General features: G+C 38.8%; 1 protein-coding gene and 1 long non-coding RNA gene across 3 annotated transcripts; one reads left to right on the top strand and one right to left on the bottom strand.

Annotated features, from left to right (window-relative positions):
* Positions 1 to 947: 947 nt before the first annotated feature.
* Positions 948 to 8,829, bottom strand: LOC111841109 (uncharacterized). The gene is made up of 5 exons (XM_023806613.2): positions 8,581 to 8,829; positions 3,617 to 3,744; positions 2,846 to 3,008; positions 2,256 to 2,549; positions 948 to 2,163 (listed from the first exon to the last, which is right to left on the bottom strand). Exons 1-5 carry the CDS (start codon positions 8,592 to 8,594, stop codon positions 1,860 to 1,862), a joined length of 903 nt encoding a protein of 300 aa, XP_023662381.1. The 5' UTR covers positions 8,595 to 8,829; the 3' UTR covers positions 948 to 1,859.
* LOC111841112 (uncharacterized) lies at positions 7,861 to 14,436 on the top strand. 2 transcript variants are annotated; one of them, XR_002837600.2, is made up of 5 exons: positions 7,861 to 7,914; positions 11,860 to 12,108; positions 12,614 to 13,487; positions 13,581 to 13,645; positions 13,722 to 14,436. It is a non-coding gene; the product is annotated as an uncharacterized lncRNA (long non-coding RNA). The 2 variants fall into 2 exon arrangements; XR_011989086.1 differs by having other exon boundaries at positions 12,614 to 14,436.
* Positions 14,437 to 15,793: the final 1,357 nt, after the last annotated feature.

Genomic DNA, 15,793 nt, shown 5'->3' with positions numbered 1-15,793 from the left:
GCGGGGTGTCTGCCGCTCCCCGGTCTAGGCCTGTCGCGATAGTCGATAAATCGATTAATCGCACGATAAAAAAAAATGCCCTCGATAATTTTTCCAGCCGCGATAATTTCATTTGCATACTTGTTTGTTATCCGCGACTGAATGACAACTCTCGTTTCCTTAGCGTAGGACAGCGGTTCCCAAACTAGGGTAGGCGTACCCCCTGGGGTACGCAAGAGGCTGTAGGGGGTACGCGAGCGGGGGGAATCACGAATTCGAACAACGAGTCAGTCAGTAATTCTCACAACAGCGGAGTCGCTGTCCTCCAAAAAAGCCGTAAAACACAAAATACAGTCGTGTTTATGTCATATGTTTTTGTGCTTATTAAATTTAAGTGTTTCCAAAGATTAATCCCACAACAGTAATAAAATAAATGTCTTTAACATAAATACTAAAGAATAGATCGCTTTAATCGCTATTACAGTTGGGTATGGGCACGCGGTCTTATTTAGAAAACATACAAAAAGAGACGCATATAATGTTTAATCATTCGTTAATTAGTATTTGTCCGGTCCAGGAGGTTAATTTTGGGGATCGTTAAAGTGATAGATCACCTATCTTGATTAAGCCTGATTCGGTTCGTTATATATATTATTAAAAAGTAAATATTAAGTAAGAATGAGAATATGAACAACCATGGGAATTATTTTTACAGTGAAAACAATTGATATTAATTATATTGTATGTCCTTGAGTAATCGATAAAATCAGTATATGCAAGACATCAATCTGTAATAGTGGAAAATATGTCCAGTTGATATGTCCAGTATGATCTAGGTCTGTGTGGTCAGACACTGTGCAATAAACAGAATTTTTAGGAACATGGCAAATGTTCACATTGCAGCATGGAAGTAGGTTCACTGTCACAACGCTGACCGGGGAAGCAGAGGCGAGGAGACATATAGGATCGATCAGGGAAATGCGGGGTTTAATGAGCAAAAGGAACACACACTAGCGGTAAAGCAGAATTACAATACAATGACAGGACTGGAGAAACAAACGGAAACACGGACTAAATACAATGGACTAATGACAAGTTTGACAACAATCAGGAACAGCTGGTAAACACGGGGAATCCACACAGGGTTAACGAGGGGGCGTGGCACACGGAAAGAGCGGACGATCGAGGCATGACACTCACTGGAGTGCTTTGTCACAGATAACTTAATTTTCTTTAACAAAGTGCCTAACTGCACATTAAATAAAGTCCTGCATATTTTTCTATTCTGAAATTCTGCCATGGCATGCACCAGTATGATGCTGGTGCAACTTTCCCAGGACCCTAGTCAAAAATATCTGCCACTCTGGTCGCGGAAAACAAGCGCTAATGGAAATATATGAAAAACATGGGAGCGGTAGATTTTTTGAAATTTGACGGGAATGGGACGGTATGGGAATGACATCCCACGGGACTGAATGGGATGGGAATGGGTTTTGAAAATTTGGTTGAGCCTATTGTTTAATATTTTTTGAAGTGCAATTTTGTTTACTGTACATCCATTTTATTTATTGTTTTTGGTATTTATTCAAGTGCATTTTTTGTTAACAGAGACTAAATAAATATAATACTGTGTGTGTGTCATTGCTTTTATTGTTTTTGGTTGTTTTGTTCATTGTTATTGTGGATATTTAAAATGTTTTCCATTTTCAGTGTTAAATAGTCTAAAAATAAACGTTTTTGAATTTTGAAAGGCGTATGTACATTATTATGCCATTATCATTATTCTAGATGAAAATGGTCTCAGATCGACAATATTATCGTTTATCGCGATAATTTCTTGGACAATTTATCGTCCAGCAAAATTTGTTATCGTGACAGGCCTAATGGTAGACATTTGTAACTCCTTTCCAGACATCACCCCACAGTCTCTCAATGCGTTGGTTATGCGTGCTTCTTCCTCTTATAGCACTTCCCCGGTTTGAGCCTCGGAAGACATCCATAAAGAGACAAACAGCATTGTTTTCCCCTCCATGATCACATCTGACTCTGGATGGGACACCATAGTGGCTGATAGCCTCAACAAACAACTCCATTACAGTTTCACTTCTGTTGTTGTCAGAACCTTGAAGGAATACCACAAGTCTGCTGAAGCCATCAATTCCTCCATGGATCACAATCCTCCATCTAAAAAGAGGACGAAGGAGTTGGGAATAAGAGGTGGGGGAAAAGGCTATTTGCTGTAGAGCTTCAGTAAAACTGCTTTAATTGAAACTTACTTAATGAGCTTGTGGTTGCCATCAAGGTGCCATAGTGAATTTGGCCCGGCCACTTGATATGTTCTCCTCTGAAGCCTGTGGGACATAGTCCGAAGAGCAACACCTTCAGGATTGGTCCTGATGAGACTTTGTCGCACACGCCATCTCTGGACTATGATGCCCTCGCCCACAAGCCGTGCCCTGACAGCCTCTGCTCCAATTTCATCATTGGCAGAGAGGACCTCCAGCACACAGTTGTCCAGGGCGTCATCAGTGATGGTGGTGTAGCAACCTCTAAATGACAGATTATACTGTCTAAAGAAGACAATACAAAATAGAAAGCATCATAAGAACTTGGGAGCAAATTTACTCTGAGAAAAAGATAATGTTTCAGCTCCAGTGACAAAAATGTTGAAACCAAAAAAAGAGCAAAACATAGCTTAATTAAAATAAAGGAACAGAGACAAGGTCTGCTGTGAGCCTTACAGTGAACGTGACTTCACTGCAAGATTTGCAGATAGAGTTCCAATACATATCTTCATTGTAGACAGGGATATTCAGGAATGTTTTAACCTTAATTTATATGCAATTTGTAAATAAACAAAACAAACCTTAACCGACGCTTCACTGTGCATCTTGACACACCCAAGATCTCTGCAATATGTTTTCCAGCAAAGTTAAATGACAACAACATCTGCAACTGCTCTTGGGTTATTTGGTATGCCGGTCTCCCAGTCCTTCCTGCCATCCGAGGTGCAGTGAAACTATGAAGAACTGTACTCCAAAATAACAAACATCAAGGGATCTGATCAGAAAACAGTATGCTTAAAGACAGGGGACAGCCCAACCAGCCCCAAAGATATCAAAATTATATAAAATTATATGATTTAACTAGTACAAATTATATATTTCAAGATATACTAAACTTTAATTGTACTAATCTAAGTATCAAAATATCATTTAAAAGTACAAGTGGCCACTTTAACATTTCATTGCCAGACTGGACATATGGAGTTAACCATCTTCCTGGTCAAAATAGCTAAGAATATTAGACATCTGCTATGACATTCTTCCTACACACGATTGTCATTAAGATCACAATGTTGTTCTTTCTATGACAAATGAATGTCACTTTTGTCATTTGTGTATATTGGGCTTTCAAATTCAGATATCTGCAATTGTTTTTTCTTTTTGTGGAATAAACATCCTGAATATCTGTAATGAAATTATTAGAACAAACTCCCATTTTAAATATTTTTAAATAAACTGTCACAGGTCAAATGATTAGAAAATTGATTAAATAAAATGGCCTAGTTAGCTAGAGCTACATATTGAAGAATTATATCAGTAACATAACTGATAGATATGCCTAGCAAACCTACCAGGTTGTTGGTGGTGGTTGTTGGCTTCCTGAATGAACTCGCTTATAAGACTAAGCATTTCATCGGCCACCTGTGATTCAATTAGTCGCCCTCTGGCCCAATGAATACTCCTCGACATGGTCTCCATCCTGTTATTGTTAGACAATATGACGCCTGATCTTAGTTACCTTGTCTAAGTGCAGTTTTATACGTAAAATTAAGAATAAGCAAACTTCCAACCAAACTAAGCTAAACACCCACAACAAACATGTAAATTCTGCTGTATCAGAGATTATTGGAAAACCATGCAAATGATTGAAATACCGTCGTTAAACTTCTATCTATCACAATCTATACATATTTAACTTAAAATCAAAAAAATTCTAATAGCAATTTCCAATAGTGCGGAAAAGTTGTCACTGGACCTCTTTATTAAACGTGCACAGTGTTGGGCAAGCTACTTGTAAAGTGTAGTGAGCTAAGCTATTAGAGTTACTCAACAATAAATTAAGCTTCACTACACAAAAGCTTCCACCCATAGAAATATAGCAAGCTAAGTTAAACAAATATGGCAAAAGTAGTCTACTACATCAGAAGCTACTTCACGTTGTACCAACCTAATACCAGATCAGTGCAAAATGACAGTCAGATACACTGGTTAAGACATTTATTAAAGAACAACCCATGATTTAACACGGTGTAGACATTGCATTATGTGAAGCATCGAGACATAAATAAAAGGTTACTTTTGGGAATAAAACACAAAAAAAAGTTATAGGACTACCAGTACTCTAGTAAACAAATTATTTAGTACCAAATGAAAGCTACTGTGTAGTGTTCAATGGGCAAGACATGGCTATAGGTTTAAATCAATTTAAAATTTCTAGGGAAAAGAAAAACGATATTAACAGCCATCTTATTTCCTCAGGGCCTCCCTTAACGAGAAAACTTCTTCAGACCCCAATTAAACAAGTTGATTGAAGTTACAAATGAACTTTGTGTTTAAGAACTGTGTTAACTGTGTTTACGGACGACATGCAACACCATGATTAATAAACATGGCTCAGAGAGGGATCACTGAGGCAATAGCAAATGAACTGGTTCATACTGAAATGAGAATCAAAGTCCTGAATTACATGTTTTAGTGCTGGGGGGATGGAATGGAAGGGGAGGGGTGGGCGAGGGGGAGAGGGGTAATGGTGTATGGCTGGGCTCTTATTGTTCTAACAAGTGTTTGTTTACACGGCACAAGAGAAGCTTTTCAAAAGTGGCATCAGAAAGGTGGTTTTCTCTTTGGTTGCTACAGTAAATAGTCTTTCACAGGCTGCATTTGCTGGGACCCCTGTGTTGTAGGCTATCTATACTTTTTAATAATTAAGCTGGATGCATATCAAATTGATAAAGCTGGATTAATTTTCATTACTTGTAAGTGTTTTTTATGTATTAATTAGTTAAAAACCCAGGACAGAATTTGGGCAAACTTTATAAGTAAATAAATACTGTAGCGCGGAATGTTAGACTGATGCCAGCTTGTAAATAGTTCTCAGTAATCGCTTGTGTCATTATAAATGTGCTGTGTGTTATGTCATGTATAATCGTTGATGCTTTTTGTTGTACGTAGTGTGCGTGTATGTGTGCATGCACCCACCGTGTCTATGAGGATCAAGTAAACGGGGCGACATGCACGGTGTGCAGTGCGAGCTTGTGGATTGTTAGGGTGACCAGATAATCCATATCAGGTAGGACACTCTGAGCCAGGACAGAAATTGTAAATTGCCATTTCAATTAAAAGGACCTGGATTTCACTTGAGCACTGAGTTCTTGCTGTGTGCTGATTGGTCAGTCTCCTATAATCGTGCATATGTCACTAATGCTAATGTGAAACAGCAAGATGAGTCTTTCAGTCAAGGAAACAAACCAGTCAAAGCACAAAAAGAACTGAACTATTTAGCCGAGCACAGGAGCCTTTCAATTTGAAAGCAGTTTGTAAAATCCGAAGTAGCTCAAAGTGTCCTCCCTGACATGGATTATCTGGTCACCCTATGGATTGTAGTAATACTGTAATAAATGCCATCTGGTGATTAAACCACAAACTATCTCTGCTGTTTAATTATTGCGAGCATGGTTCGGCGGCCCACTAATTTAATACTTTTGATGTAAATATAATACTGTGTGTGTGAGTGTATGTGCGCGCGCACGTAAGTGAGCCTGTTTGCTTGCCTAGTGCCGCCGAGTCACGTGACAGCAGGGAGTGGCAATCGAGAGCAGCAGCGCGAACACAAGACAGCCGCAGTGCACTCAGGACAGAAATTAAAGCGGAAGTATCGATCTCATGACGCTGCCATAGATTTGTGAACTTTATTTCGATAGACAGGCAGTAGAAGCAGAGTACAAGGTCGTGTATGAACATGCTTTATTTCTGTCTGATTGTTGCGTTTCAAAATCATACTGCAGAGGAAACCTCTGCTTTTCTCAGACATGTCCTGGAAATTGCAGCTTTTGTGGACGCTATGTCGCTACTTGATCAAAAAAATAACGTAACAACTGCTAAGTTATTTGATTCAGAAATCAGCAAAGAGAAATCAGTGATGCTCCAGGCAAGCTCCTAGAAAATGTAGTTAAACTAATAGCTTCGCTACATGTAGTGGCGCTACCGCACATCACTGAACGTGCAAAATATCTTTGAAATAGATTAATATTTTCAGGTTCCGCAACGCGATCGAAGTTTTCACCTGTCATATCAAGGCGCAGATCCACGCTATGTATCATCCATATAACGCAATGTAAAATTGTTCCAATTTAATACAAGAACCTAACAATCGGTCAGTGACAATAGAGCCAGAGCGATGTAATGTATGTGTGTATAATACAATGTGAGTAGGATTATTTCTTCCGCATCTCATCCAACGACTCTTTTGCTAGTTCCAAAACGTCATTTTAAAGCTGGCAATGGAGGCTTGAGCCGTTGATAGCAGACTAATGCAGTTAATAATGAAGTTATTAGAAAGAGAGCGAGAGAGACAGAGACACAGAGAAAGAGAAACAGAGAGAGAGAGAGAGCTTGTATGAATTAGGCTACCTCTGTGTGTCCCTCAACAGTGTTCTGAAGCACCGTCTCTAAACTGTAAGTCTGCTTTAAGATGCAACGCTGTTATTACCTCGCTAGTGAGAAATGTTAATAATGTGTAGCCTTTAAGTTGCTACACTAGGCTAACTGATAAAATCGTCAGGGCAGCGCTGACACGTTTTTGTGTGAGTGTGTAACACATTCACATTTCATATTCACCGTAAATATTAAAATTTACTTTCGGAAAATCGTCTGTCATGTTGTTTTTGTTAGTCCTGTGTGCTGTATAGGTACTGTATGCTAATTTCCGTTATTACAGTTAACTATGCGAAGTGATATGGAACTGTAATGCGGTCAAGAGAGCTGCCTGGAACTACGTGCGCCGTGCGTTTCCCTGAAAATAATTGCACACCTCAGAACGTTCGTCAGCCAATCAGATTCAAGCATTCAACGGTCCCATAGTATAAGGATCCTTAATAGCATACTGGTTAGTGATGGGATTTATGGCTCTTTGAGGGGATCCGGATCTTGCCGGATCTTGCCGGATCTCGCAGTGCAGAACGATGGACACTTTAAATATTTAGTCAGTTTTAAGAAGCCAGCTTGGGGGCATCTCAGTTTATCCTGGAAATAATCACTGGGAGGAATGATGAGGTTAGATTTGTAGTCAAATAATTAAAACTCAGATATCACACACCAATATCTGAGTTTGAATTATTCTGAAATATTGATTATTACCTCATTTGTCACGTGTGGACTATATTCCATATGGTTGCACAACATCCCTCTGCTTAGACAGTGACATCACTATTTTGGATTTACCTTTAGTACAAAGTGTGTGTATGTGTAAAGCTACGTTGACTTATGTTATTCATACAATACCTACTCACAAATAAACATCAAAAACAAAGCCGGCTGCAATGAATTTCTGTGCAAAACAGCTTTTACTACAAACACTTCCACACAATGTGGAAGTGAAGGATGCGTGCACAGCTATCATCATGCTGTTAGGCAGTAGCACCCCTGCGCTGGGTGCGCCCCTCCCCCTATAACTATCTGAATCGCACTGAAAGTACCCGGATGGTGCACTGAAAACGGCCAGAAAACGCAGTGCAGAACGATGGACACTACTTGCACTAAACGGACGCCATTTTGACTACGTAGCGGAAGGGGAGGGACTTTCGGCAAGTTTAATAATGGCGGACAACACAGACACGCAAGCTCAAGCGGAGGCAACATGCGTCATATAAATGTAACATTAATAAAATTATTTTACTGATGTATACTTCGGTGTGTAGCCTGTCACTCTCTGACGACAGTTATAGATAATTTTGAGTTTGCGATTATATCGGCTTGGAAGAGTTCGCACAAGTAAATGTTAGCAGTTTTTTATCCGGTTAGGCGGTCGTAGATAAGTTATATACACGCAAATAAAACCACAAGGAAATTCATTGTAAACAAAACACGGCAAATATTTTGGGGCGCTGGAGAATCGCGATCAAATGCTAGTCTGTCACTTCCGGTAAGTGCAAAACGTTAGTGTTCCATTACCCATGGTAGTGTGCACTACAGGAGGAAGTGCGCAGTGCGCACTACATCTCAGTGCACTGAGGCAAGTGCGCGATTTCGGACACACCCAATATCTTTCATATTACTACACATTACATGGTGTGGGTGGGAAAGGGGAAATTAAACCAAGGCCCACCATCTTGTCTAATCTTATTCTAAAAGTGACGTATTTTTGTAAGGGTTGTAGGTGATTTTACTGTCATTTAAATTTGATATATATGGACATTAACTCCTAAATAAACTCCTTATTTGGATTTACATTTCATTAGCTGAATTACGTGTTTTATCTTAATTAAATATTTATCTGGGACTGTACAGGAAAACATATAACTAGCGTTACAGCGTTTACCTCATCCATCTCATCTTGACTGGCAGTGGTGCTTGGCCGTTGAAGACTTGCGAGTTCTGTTCGATGAAACGCTTTCAAGTGTTTCCACATGCACGACGTTGAACTGTTGAATTTTAAACAACGTTTACAAATATCACAACGAACTTTAGTTTTGTCTTCGGTCTGGTTGAAATATTTCCACACGGTTGAGGTCGGGGTTGCCATTATAAGTTAACGTTACTGGATTCAAAAACAGTCATCACTCAACAGTATCACTCAATCAACCACCACTTGCCAATTATGGGCATGTCCCACTCTCACCCTGAGGACTGGTACATGATTGGTTCGTAAAACCTACTGCAGTGTTTTGTGCCAATCACAACCAATTGACTGTATTGAACCACATCATGATTGATTGAGCCGCAAAACAGACCCAACAGAAAAAAACTATCTACACATTATTGTTCTTTGTTTTCCTGGCATTACTTATTTTTTCCTCTCATTTCTTTATCTTTTTTTTTAATTTCTGTATCTTTACATTCATTATAATCTTTTCGTTATAATGAACTGTTGCTGTGTTGAACTTGAAAAAAACACTCGACACTGGGAGTCGATTCCTGACCTGGAGTCGATTCTTCAACAACAAAATTTCTTATGTTCTTATGTTCTTATGATTCCGACACTAGGGCTAGTGAGAGTCGAGGAATCGACTCTTTTGGAGTCGACTCCCCATCTCTACTGCATAGATACAGTGAAAACCGCGCAAGTGGATAGTACTAAAGGTTGGTACAGTGTCATTCATATACAAATGTGCTGTTAGTGATTTAGTAATTCTAGTAATCAACTAGTCCGCTTACACTGATCATGTTGGCACTTTGTATGCGTTACAACATGGAATATTTAAAACGAAGGTCATTTTTAAACTTGTTTTTTTATCGTGCTCCATGGCAGAAACACAGATATTAGGGATGCACCGATACCACTTTTTTGGAAAACGAGTACGAGTACGAGTACTTGCAGTTCAGTACTCGCCGATACCGATACTGAGTACTTAATAAAAACATGATTTAAATTTACAGGTAACAGCTTTAGTCATATAATTTAACAAAAAAAACAAGGGACTAGTTTGGAATTAAGAACATTTATTTAAAATGAAAAGCATGTTGTATGCAACATATTACAAAATAAATAATTATAAAAAAAAATTTAAACAGTGACAGTGCAACTCAAGTATTTTTTTCAGTTTGTTGTAAACTCTGCCGCTTTGGACAACACAAGGGGCATTAATAAACATCTTTGCTATTTAGTGCACAATATTTGAATAGAGTGGCTGGTCACTCAATGCAATGTACTCGATAATTGCCTGTGTTATTTTCACAGCACGTGGATTGTCTCTGGACATTTTCTCTCGTCTTGCAAGAGTTTGCTGCAGCGTGGGTTGTGTTGGTTTAGAAGCGTGGGTAAACTCTTTGTACTCGTTGTCATGTTGGGATTTTAGGTGCTTGATTAAATTACTTGTGTTAAATGCGCTACCTTTTGAGCCTCCTCTGGACAATTTCGCTGAGCACAATTTGCAGTCCGCCTTTGTTTTATCGTCTTCATTCACTTTGAAATAGTTCCACACAGCTGACATGTCTCGCCTCGCCTTCTCCCTGCTCTGAGCTGCAGCCGGGGCCTGGGGGCGGGCACTCGGTGCCTGTGATTAACCCCTTACACGCCGCTCAAACATAGACATTTCTCAGACCATGGTATCGGTCCCCGGTATCGGGGGACTTTTAACGAGTACGAGTACTTTAGAAAATGTGGTATCGAGGCCGATACCAGATACCGGTATCGGTGCATCCCTAACAGATATGTTAGTTTCCTGGCCCTGGTTTAAGTAAGAGAGCTGGATGAAGGGCTTCTGTGGGCGACATGACAGAAAATAGTCTCTAAACCACATTTTGCATTAGAATGATTTATTGTTGGCATATAGTGGTCAGTTTCAAATGTTTTTTTTTTTGCTTCTTATTGAACAAATTCACTTCACTTCAATGTACATTGTTCCATTTACTGCATATTGCACTTTATTCATGTCTCTTATTCCACCTGCATCAACATTGTAAAGTTATTCACAAAGAGATTTATATATTTATATTTATAAATATTCTCTATTCTTTTCTGTACTGCTTTTTTATTGCCCAGTTTTTAGTTAGCCTTTGTTAAATTGTATGTCAATACATACGTATGTCACAAATAAAAGTATCTTCTAAAGTATCTTTTTGTATAGACTTTTCCCCCCAAATCATCATTTAGTTATTTCATGTTATGCTGCTAAATCGTTATCACGAAGCACAATGGTTTTAAACAGTAATTGTTACCAGTGTAACATTGAGAAATCACTATTACATGCTAAGTGTAATGTGTTATTTCTGCTAAAACCTGAACTGGTTTCCTTTTTTTTCCATCCAAAATGTATTTGATCTCATAATTTCAACTTAATCTGTTGTCTAGTACATTTTCTCTGCTCCCTCAATGTGGTCAGTAGAATAAGGGTCTCAGCACTTTGAAGAACATAGCATAAAGTAGCATCAAAATAGTTCAAATGTGTATATGGTGTTTATCTGCTTTTCTCTCTGTTTTAGATGCACATTTCAATGGGAGCACATTTTAAAACAAATTTGAGGAAGCATTTCTTTACACAGTGTGTAGTTAGAGTATGGAATAGTCTTCCTGCTAGTGTAGCGGAAGCTAAAACCCTGGGTTCCTTTAAATCAGAGATAGATCAGATTTTAGCAACTCTGAACTATTAGTTAAGTTCTCCTCAAACAAGCTTGATGGGCCGAATGGCCCCCTCTCGTTTGTAAATTTCTTATGTTCTTATATGTTCTTATGTAATTCTGCCTCAAAGCCAGCATTGCAGGAATGTACAACATGTTGCAAAAGACTCTCTCACTGCCTTCTGTGCCCTACTTTCAGCCCTACTGTCAGGGTAAAGATTGAGGAACATATAAATGGACACATTAAAAGTGCTTTTCAGCACTTCTGTAGTCTCTTTGTTGACTTTAAAGTTGCTATTCACATTGTACAGTTCAGTGCATTCATCAGCAAGAAAAAGCTTGTGTTTTTATTAAATATATTTTTCTTTCCTGTTCACCACATTGCTTGATGGCACTTGTGATCCATACCCTTTTGCTTTTATTAGGATTGGACGGTCATTGTTTTATTTATGTTTTTGTTAACATGTACACTCTGTTAGATAAATTGATTGCATTCTATATAACTACATTTAAATTACATGTGTTTTTTTCTCTCTTACAGACAAAATTATATGCCGGTGCAGGCTGCCATGTAGGATGAAAGGACACTTTCACTGCCCTGTCTGTAACAGGACAATCATATGGCATGGGGATATGGCAAGGCATTTATTGTCATGTCAGCATTCTTCGATGCCAAGTCAGCATTCTTCGATGCCAAGTCAGCCACCACTGTACTCTCCGAGGATCCCAGTCTCCCTCCCGCTGCATTCTCATTCCAGGGCAGTGGTCAGAAAAAATCTTTGACTTGAAGGTATGTAATGGTGTGAGTGTATGGTGAATTACATGAATTACGCTAGTCTTCTTTTAAGGGATTTTATTAATGAGCCTTTATTTTCTCTGTAATAAAGGGTTTTCTGAGCCAAGACTTAGGAATTGACTGTGGGATCTTCATGCTAATGGTTATTTTTCTGTTATTTAGTTTTCCTTGAGATTCATACAAAAGTAAAATTAAGCTCCAAAACAATGTAATTTTTATTTTTTGTCCCAAACAATCTGCTCTCTATGTCAGGCACGTGCACAGGTAGGGCTCAACCTGTGCAGAACACATGCCCTTTTTGTAATTACACTAGGAAATGCCCTTTTTTTGGGGGGGAGTTTTTTTTTTTTTTTAAATAAATAAATGCTATTGGTAACCCTTTACGTCTGTTTGTCTTTTTAACAAATATTTTACCAATTAAAGGCATTAAAAAGCGCATCTCTTAGAACCGCTCAAACTGTCAGTCAAACTTCACAACTTACGCGAACTTACGTTTCAGCACATCAGAGACAGAGTCATAGAGCAGAAGCAGATGAACGTCTTCATCTTGTAACGGTAAAATATCTTGTTGTTTGAATAAGTGCAACGTTGTCTTTATGAAATAAACACTAGTATGTCTATAAAGGTTCATATAATGCATCACCACACCGGTGTGATGTTGACGTAATGTAATGTCGTCGTTTTAATGATGGACAAATTGCACACATTCGCTGGTCAAAAACCCACGGTGTAACTGCATTTGAGTTTGACACAAAGCAACTGAGTGATCCTTGTCAGCTAGGTAAAATATATTATAAGAAATATCTATTTTGATTTTATGGCTATCTGCTGAATGTGCTGATGCATGTAAATTACATGATGTAATTTATTAATATTTCATCATATTATATAGCCTATGGTCACACAGCATGGTAGGTTAAAATTTACGATGCTATTATATTATGTATGTGTTTGCTGGCTAGATTTAAAAAAAAATCTAGTATTGTATACTCCCCACTCGTGTGGCTCAGTGGGCTAAGCCGTGTGCCTGTAATCACAAGGTCACTGGTTCAAGCCCAGCCTCAGCACGTCTGCGGGTCCTTGAGCAAGACCCTCAACCCCCAGCTCCCTGGGCGCCGCTACAGGTGGCTGCCCTTTGTGGACAGTTTGCTTTACAAAGAGCAAGTTGAGAGAGGTGTAAAAAAGAATTTCCCCACAGGGATTAATAAAGTGTAAAAATATGAATAGAAAAATATGGTATTATTGTGTGTTATTTTTTTGGTGGTGGAGGGGTTGGGGGGGTGCCCTTTTTTCAGATTCAGCACATGGCCCTCAAAAGGTCTGTGCACGGCCCTGCTCTACGTTGCACTGGATGCACATTTGATTATACTATAGTAAGTATCCTATTTAATTTGAGAGCAATGGAGTCTTGAATCTTTTGAAAGTTGTTAAATATGTTAAACATGTTTCATATTGATATTTTACAGTCAGACATGCCCTAATTGTGGAAATGGTGGTGCTTGCTGTTGATGGAGAACTTTGATCTCAGGAGGTATTTATATTTTGGCTTCTGTGCTATTTTGTCTCAAGGTTTAGACACATTAACAATATCAGAATTTTCTGTTAAGCTATGGCAAGCTTTTTGCACACTGGAGAGAGGACGCCAAAGCTGTGCTTCAAGGACAACATGTGCCCATTTTCAGAGTGAAAAAGCGTAAGTTACCGGAAGTCAGTAAGGTCAGTATTCACTTTAAACACTAGTGTAATTAAATGGTTAGTGACTTTTGACTCACTGTTAAAATAACCCCATTTGTTTGACACAGGAGCCAGCAGTTGTTCAAGATCTGCATACTGCTGTGCAGTGGGTTGTCCAAAATGAGGCGCTTTTCCATGGACATGTAACCACGCCAAAATATCTGTCCTTAAATAAAAAGGACCAGCAGAGGGTCTTAAGCAGAGTGCGAATTACCCCTCCATAACACTTCTATGACCATTATGGTCCGCTATCACATCAATATGAATAGTCGCCACCAGGATCAATGTTAAGAGTGCAAGATGCGCTAGGGGTGTTTACTAACATGTATGCAACACACGGTCATGGTCTGGACATGTGACAAAATGAGAATCAATACAGAAGATCTCATTATCCTTATCCCAATTCAAAAGATTTTGGTTTTGATAACTCCCAGGAATTATCCTGGATGAAGTATACTAGTAAAAGTAATAAGCCTATACATTTACAAACAGCCTGGTCTGGTCCAGCAGTCTGGTGTTATTCCTGCCCTCTCAGTACCCCCAGCTCCAACAGCCTTCAGAAATAAATATTTGCCTATTAGGCTAATATACTGTATGTCTTGATGATACAGTAGATCTTAAAGTTCAGCCTAATTTCTAACTCAACTCTTGGTCCTGCGCTCTGTCCTCATCCTGCCATCTTCCTGCTGCTTGCTCACTATCCTGCACACTGTCCTGATCCTGCCATCTCCCTGCTGCCTGCGCGCTGTCCTCATCCTGCCATCTCCCTGCTGCCTGCTCCTGTGCCTCTCCTGCCTTCTGCTGACCACCTCTTTCCTTCATACACATTGTTTGCAAAACTGCACCTATACTTTTAGCGTAATGTTCTGTAGCTCTTAACACTAATACTTCCTACTTACTCTTCTTTTACCACCAGAAAAGGGTCTGATGTCTCCATCTATCCTTTTCCTCATAGTGTATCTGTGAATAAAATCTAATCTATGTTTATCAAAACAGTATCTGGGCTATCAGATGAAGCTTCTAAAAATGTCCATAAATATGAAATTGTGGAGTGTAGAATCAATACCACTAAAATTCAAACAATAGGGCTTATTATTTGCTAGCTAATTTTTTTTACGTTGCCCCTATAGGTTTCACTTATAGTAATGTTTTTTCAGAGCAAAACGTTAGACCTTCTTATGCAATAACATTAGCCTAATAACAAACCACACAGGCTAAGTGCCAAATTAATTTCAGGAAGGCACAATTTATTCATGATAAAATGAGAATGAACCATGATCGATTTTACCTCACCAAATAAGCCTGGGTTTAAATAGAGAACTTAGCTTATCTTGCTAGTTAACGTAACTAATGTTGACTGTACCGGTGTTCTGTCGAGTTGAGCTACTTTGTCGAGGTAGGGAAGACATGCCTACCTTCAGCGTGCCACACGTGCTTCTAAAGTGTAATGCCCGGTACACACTGTGATTTCAGCAATCTTATAAAATCATTACCTATCACACTGTACGATACGGATCTAATAATCTTAGCTATGACAGGTATGCAGAGTGTACGACGACAACACCAACTCAATCATAAGATACGGCGCATAGGACAACAAAACAAAATGTAAACACTGACAGCAGGCTACTCCGTGATTTGTGATTGAAAAATTGACTTAAACAGAGTAAGTGATTACACAATCAGCTGAAATTTCATATCCTGTCTGATGCAAGAACTGTTCAGGTCAGAAGTAAAATTGAACCATTTATTTTCACAAGTATATAAAATGTTTGTATCATAATGTAAATTCTGAAGCGTCACAGAGTGGTCAAATCACTCATAGGTTATCTTGTTTTGACTCCCAAAAAGTTTATATTATGGACACACATTAGAATCTAATAACTAACTGAAGGCTGAGTTTTAACAATTTTTTTTTTTTTTTTTTTACATTTTAGGTATATTT

The sequence above is a fragment of the Paramormyrops kingsleyae genome, unplaced genomic scaffold (assembly GCF_048594095.1).
Source record: "Paramormyrops kingsleyae isolate MSU_618 unplaced genomic scaffold, PKINGS_0.4 ups193, whole genome shotgun sequence".
NCBI lineage: Eukaryota > Metazoa > Chordata > Actinopteri > Osteoglossiformes > Mormyridae > Paramormyrops > Paramormyrops kingsleyae.
This window is presented reverse-complemented; position numbering and strand designations above follow the sequence as displayed.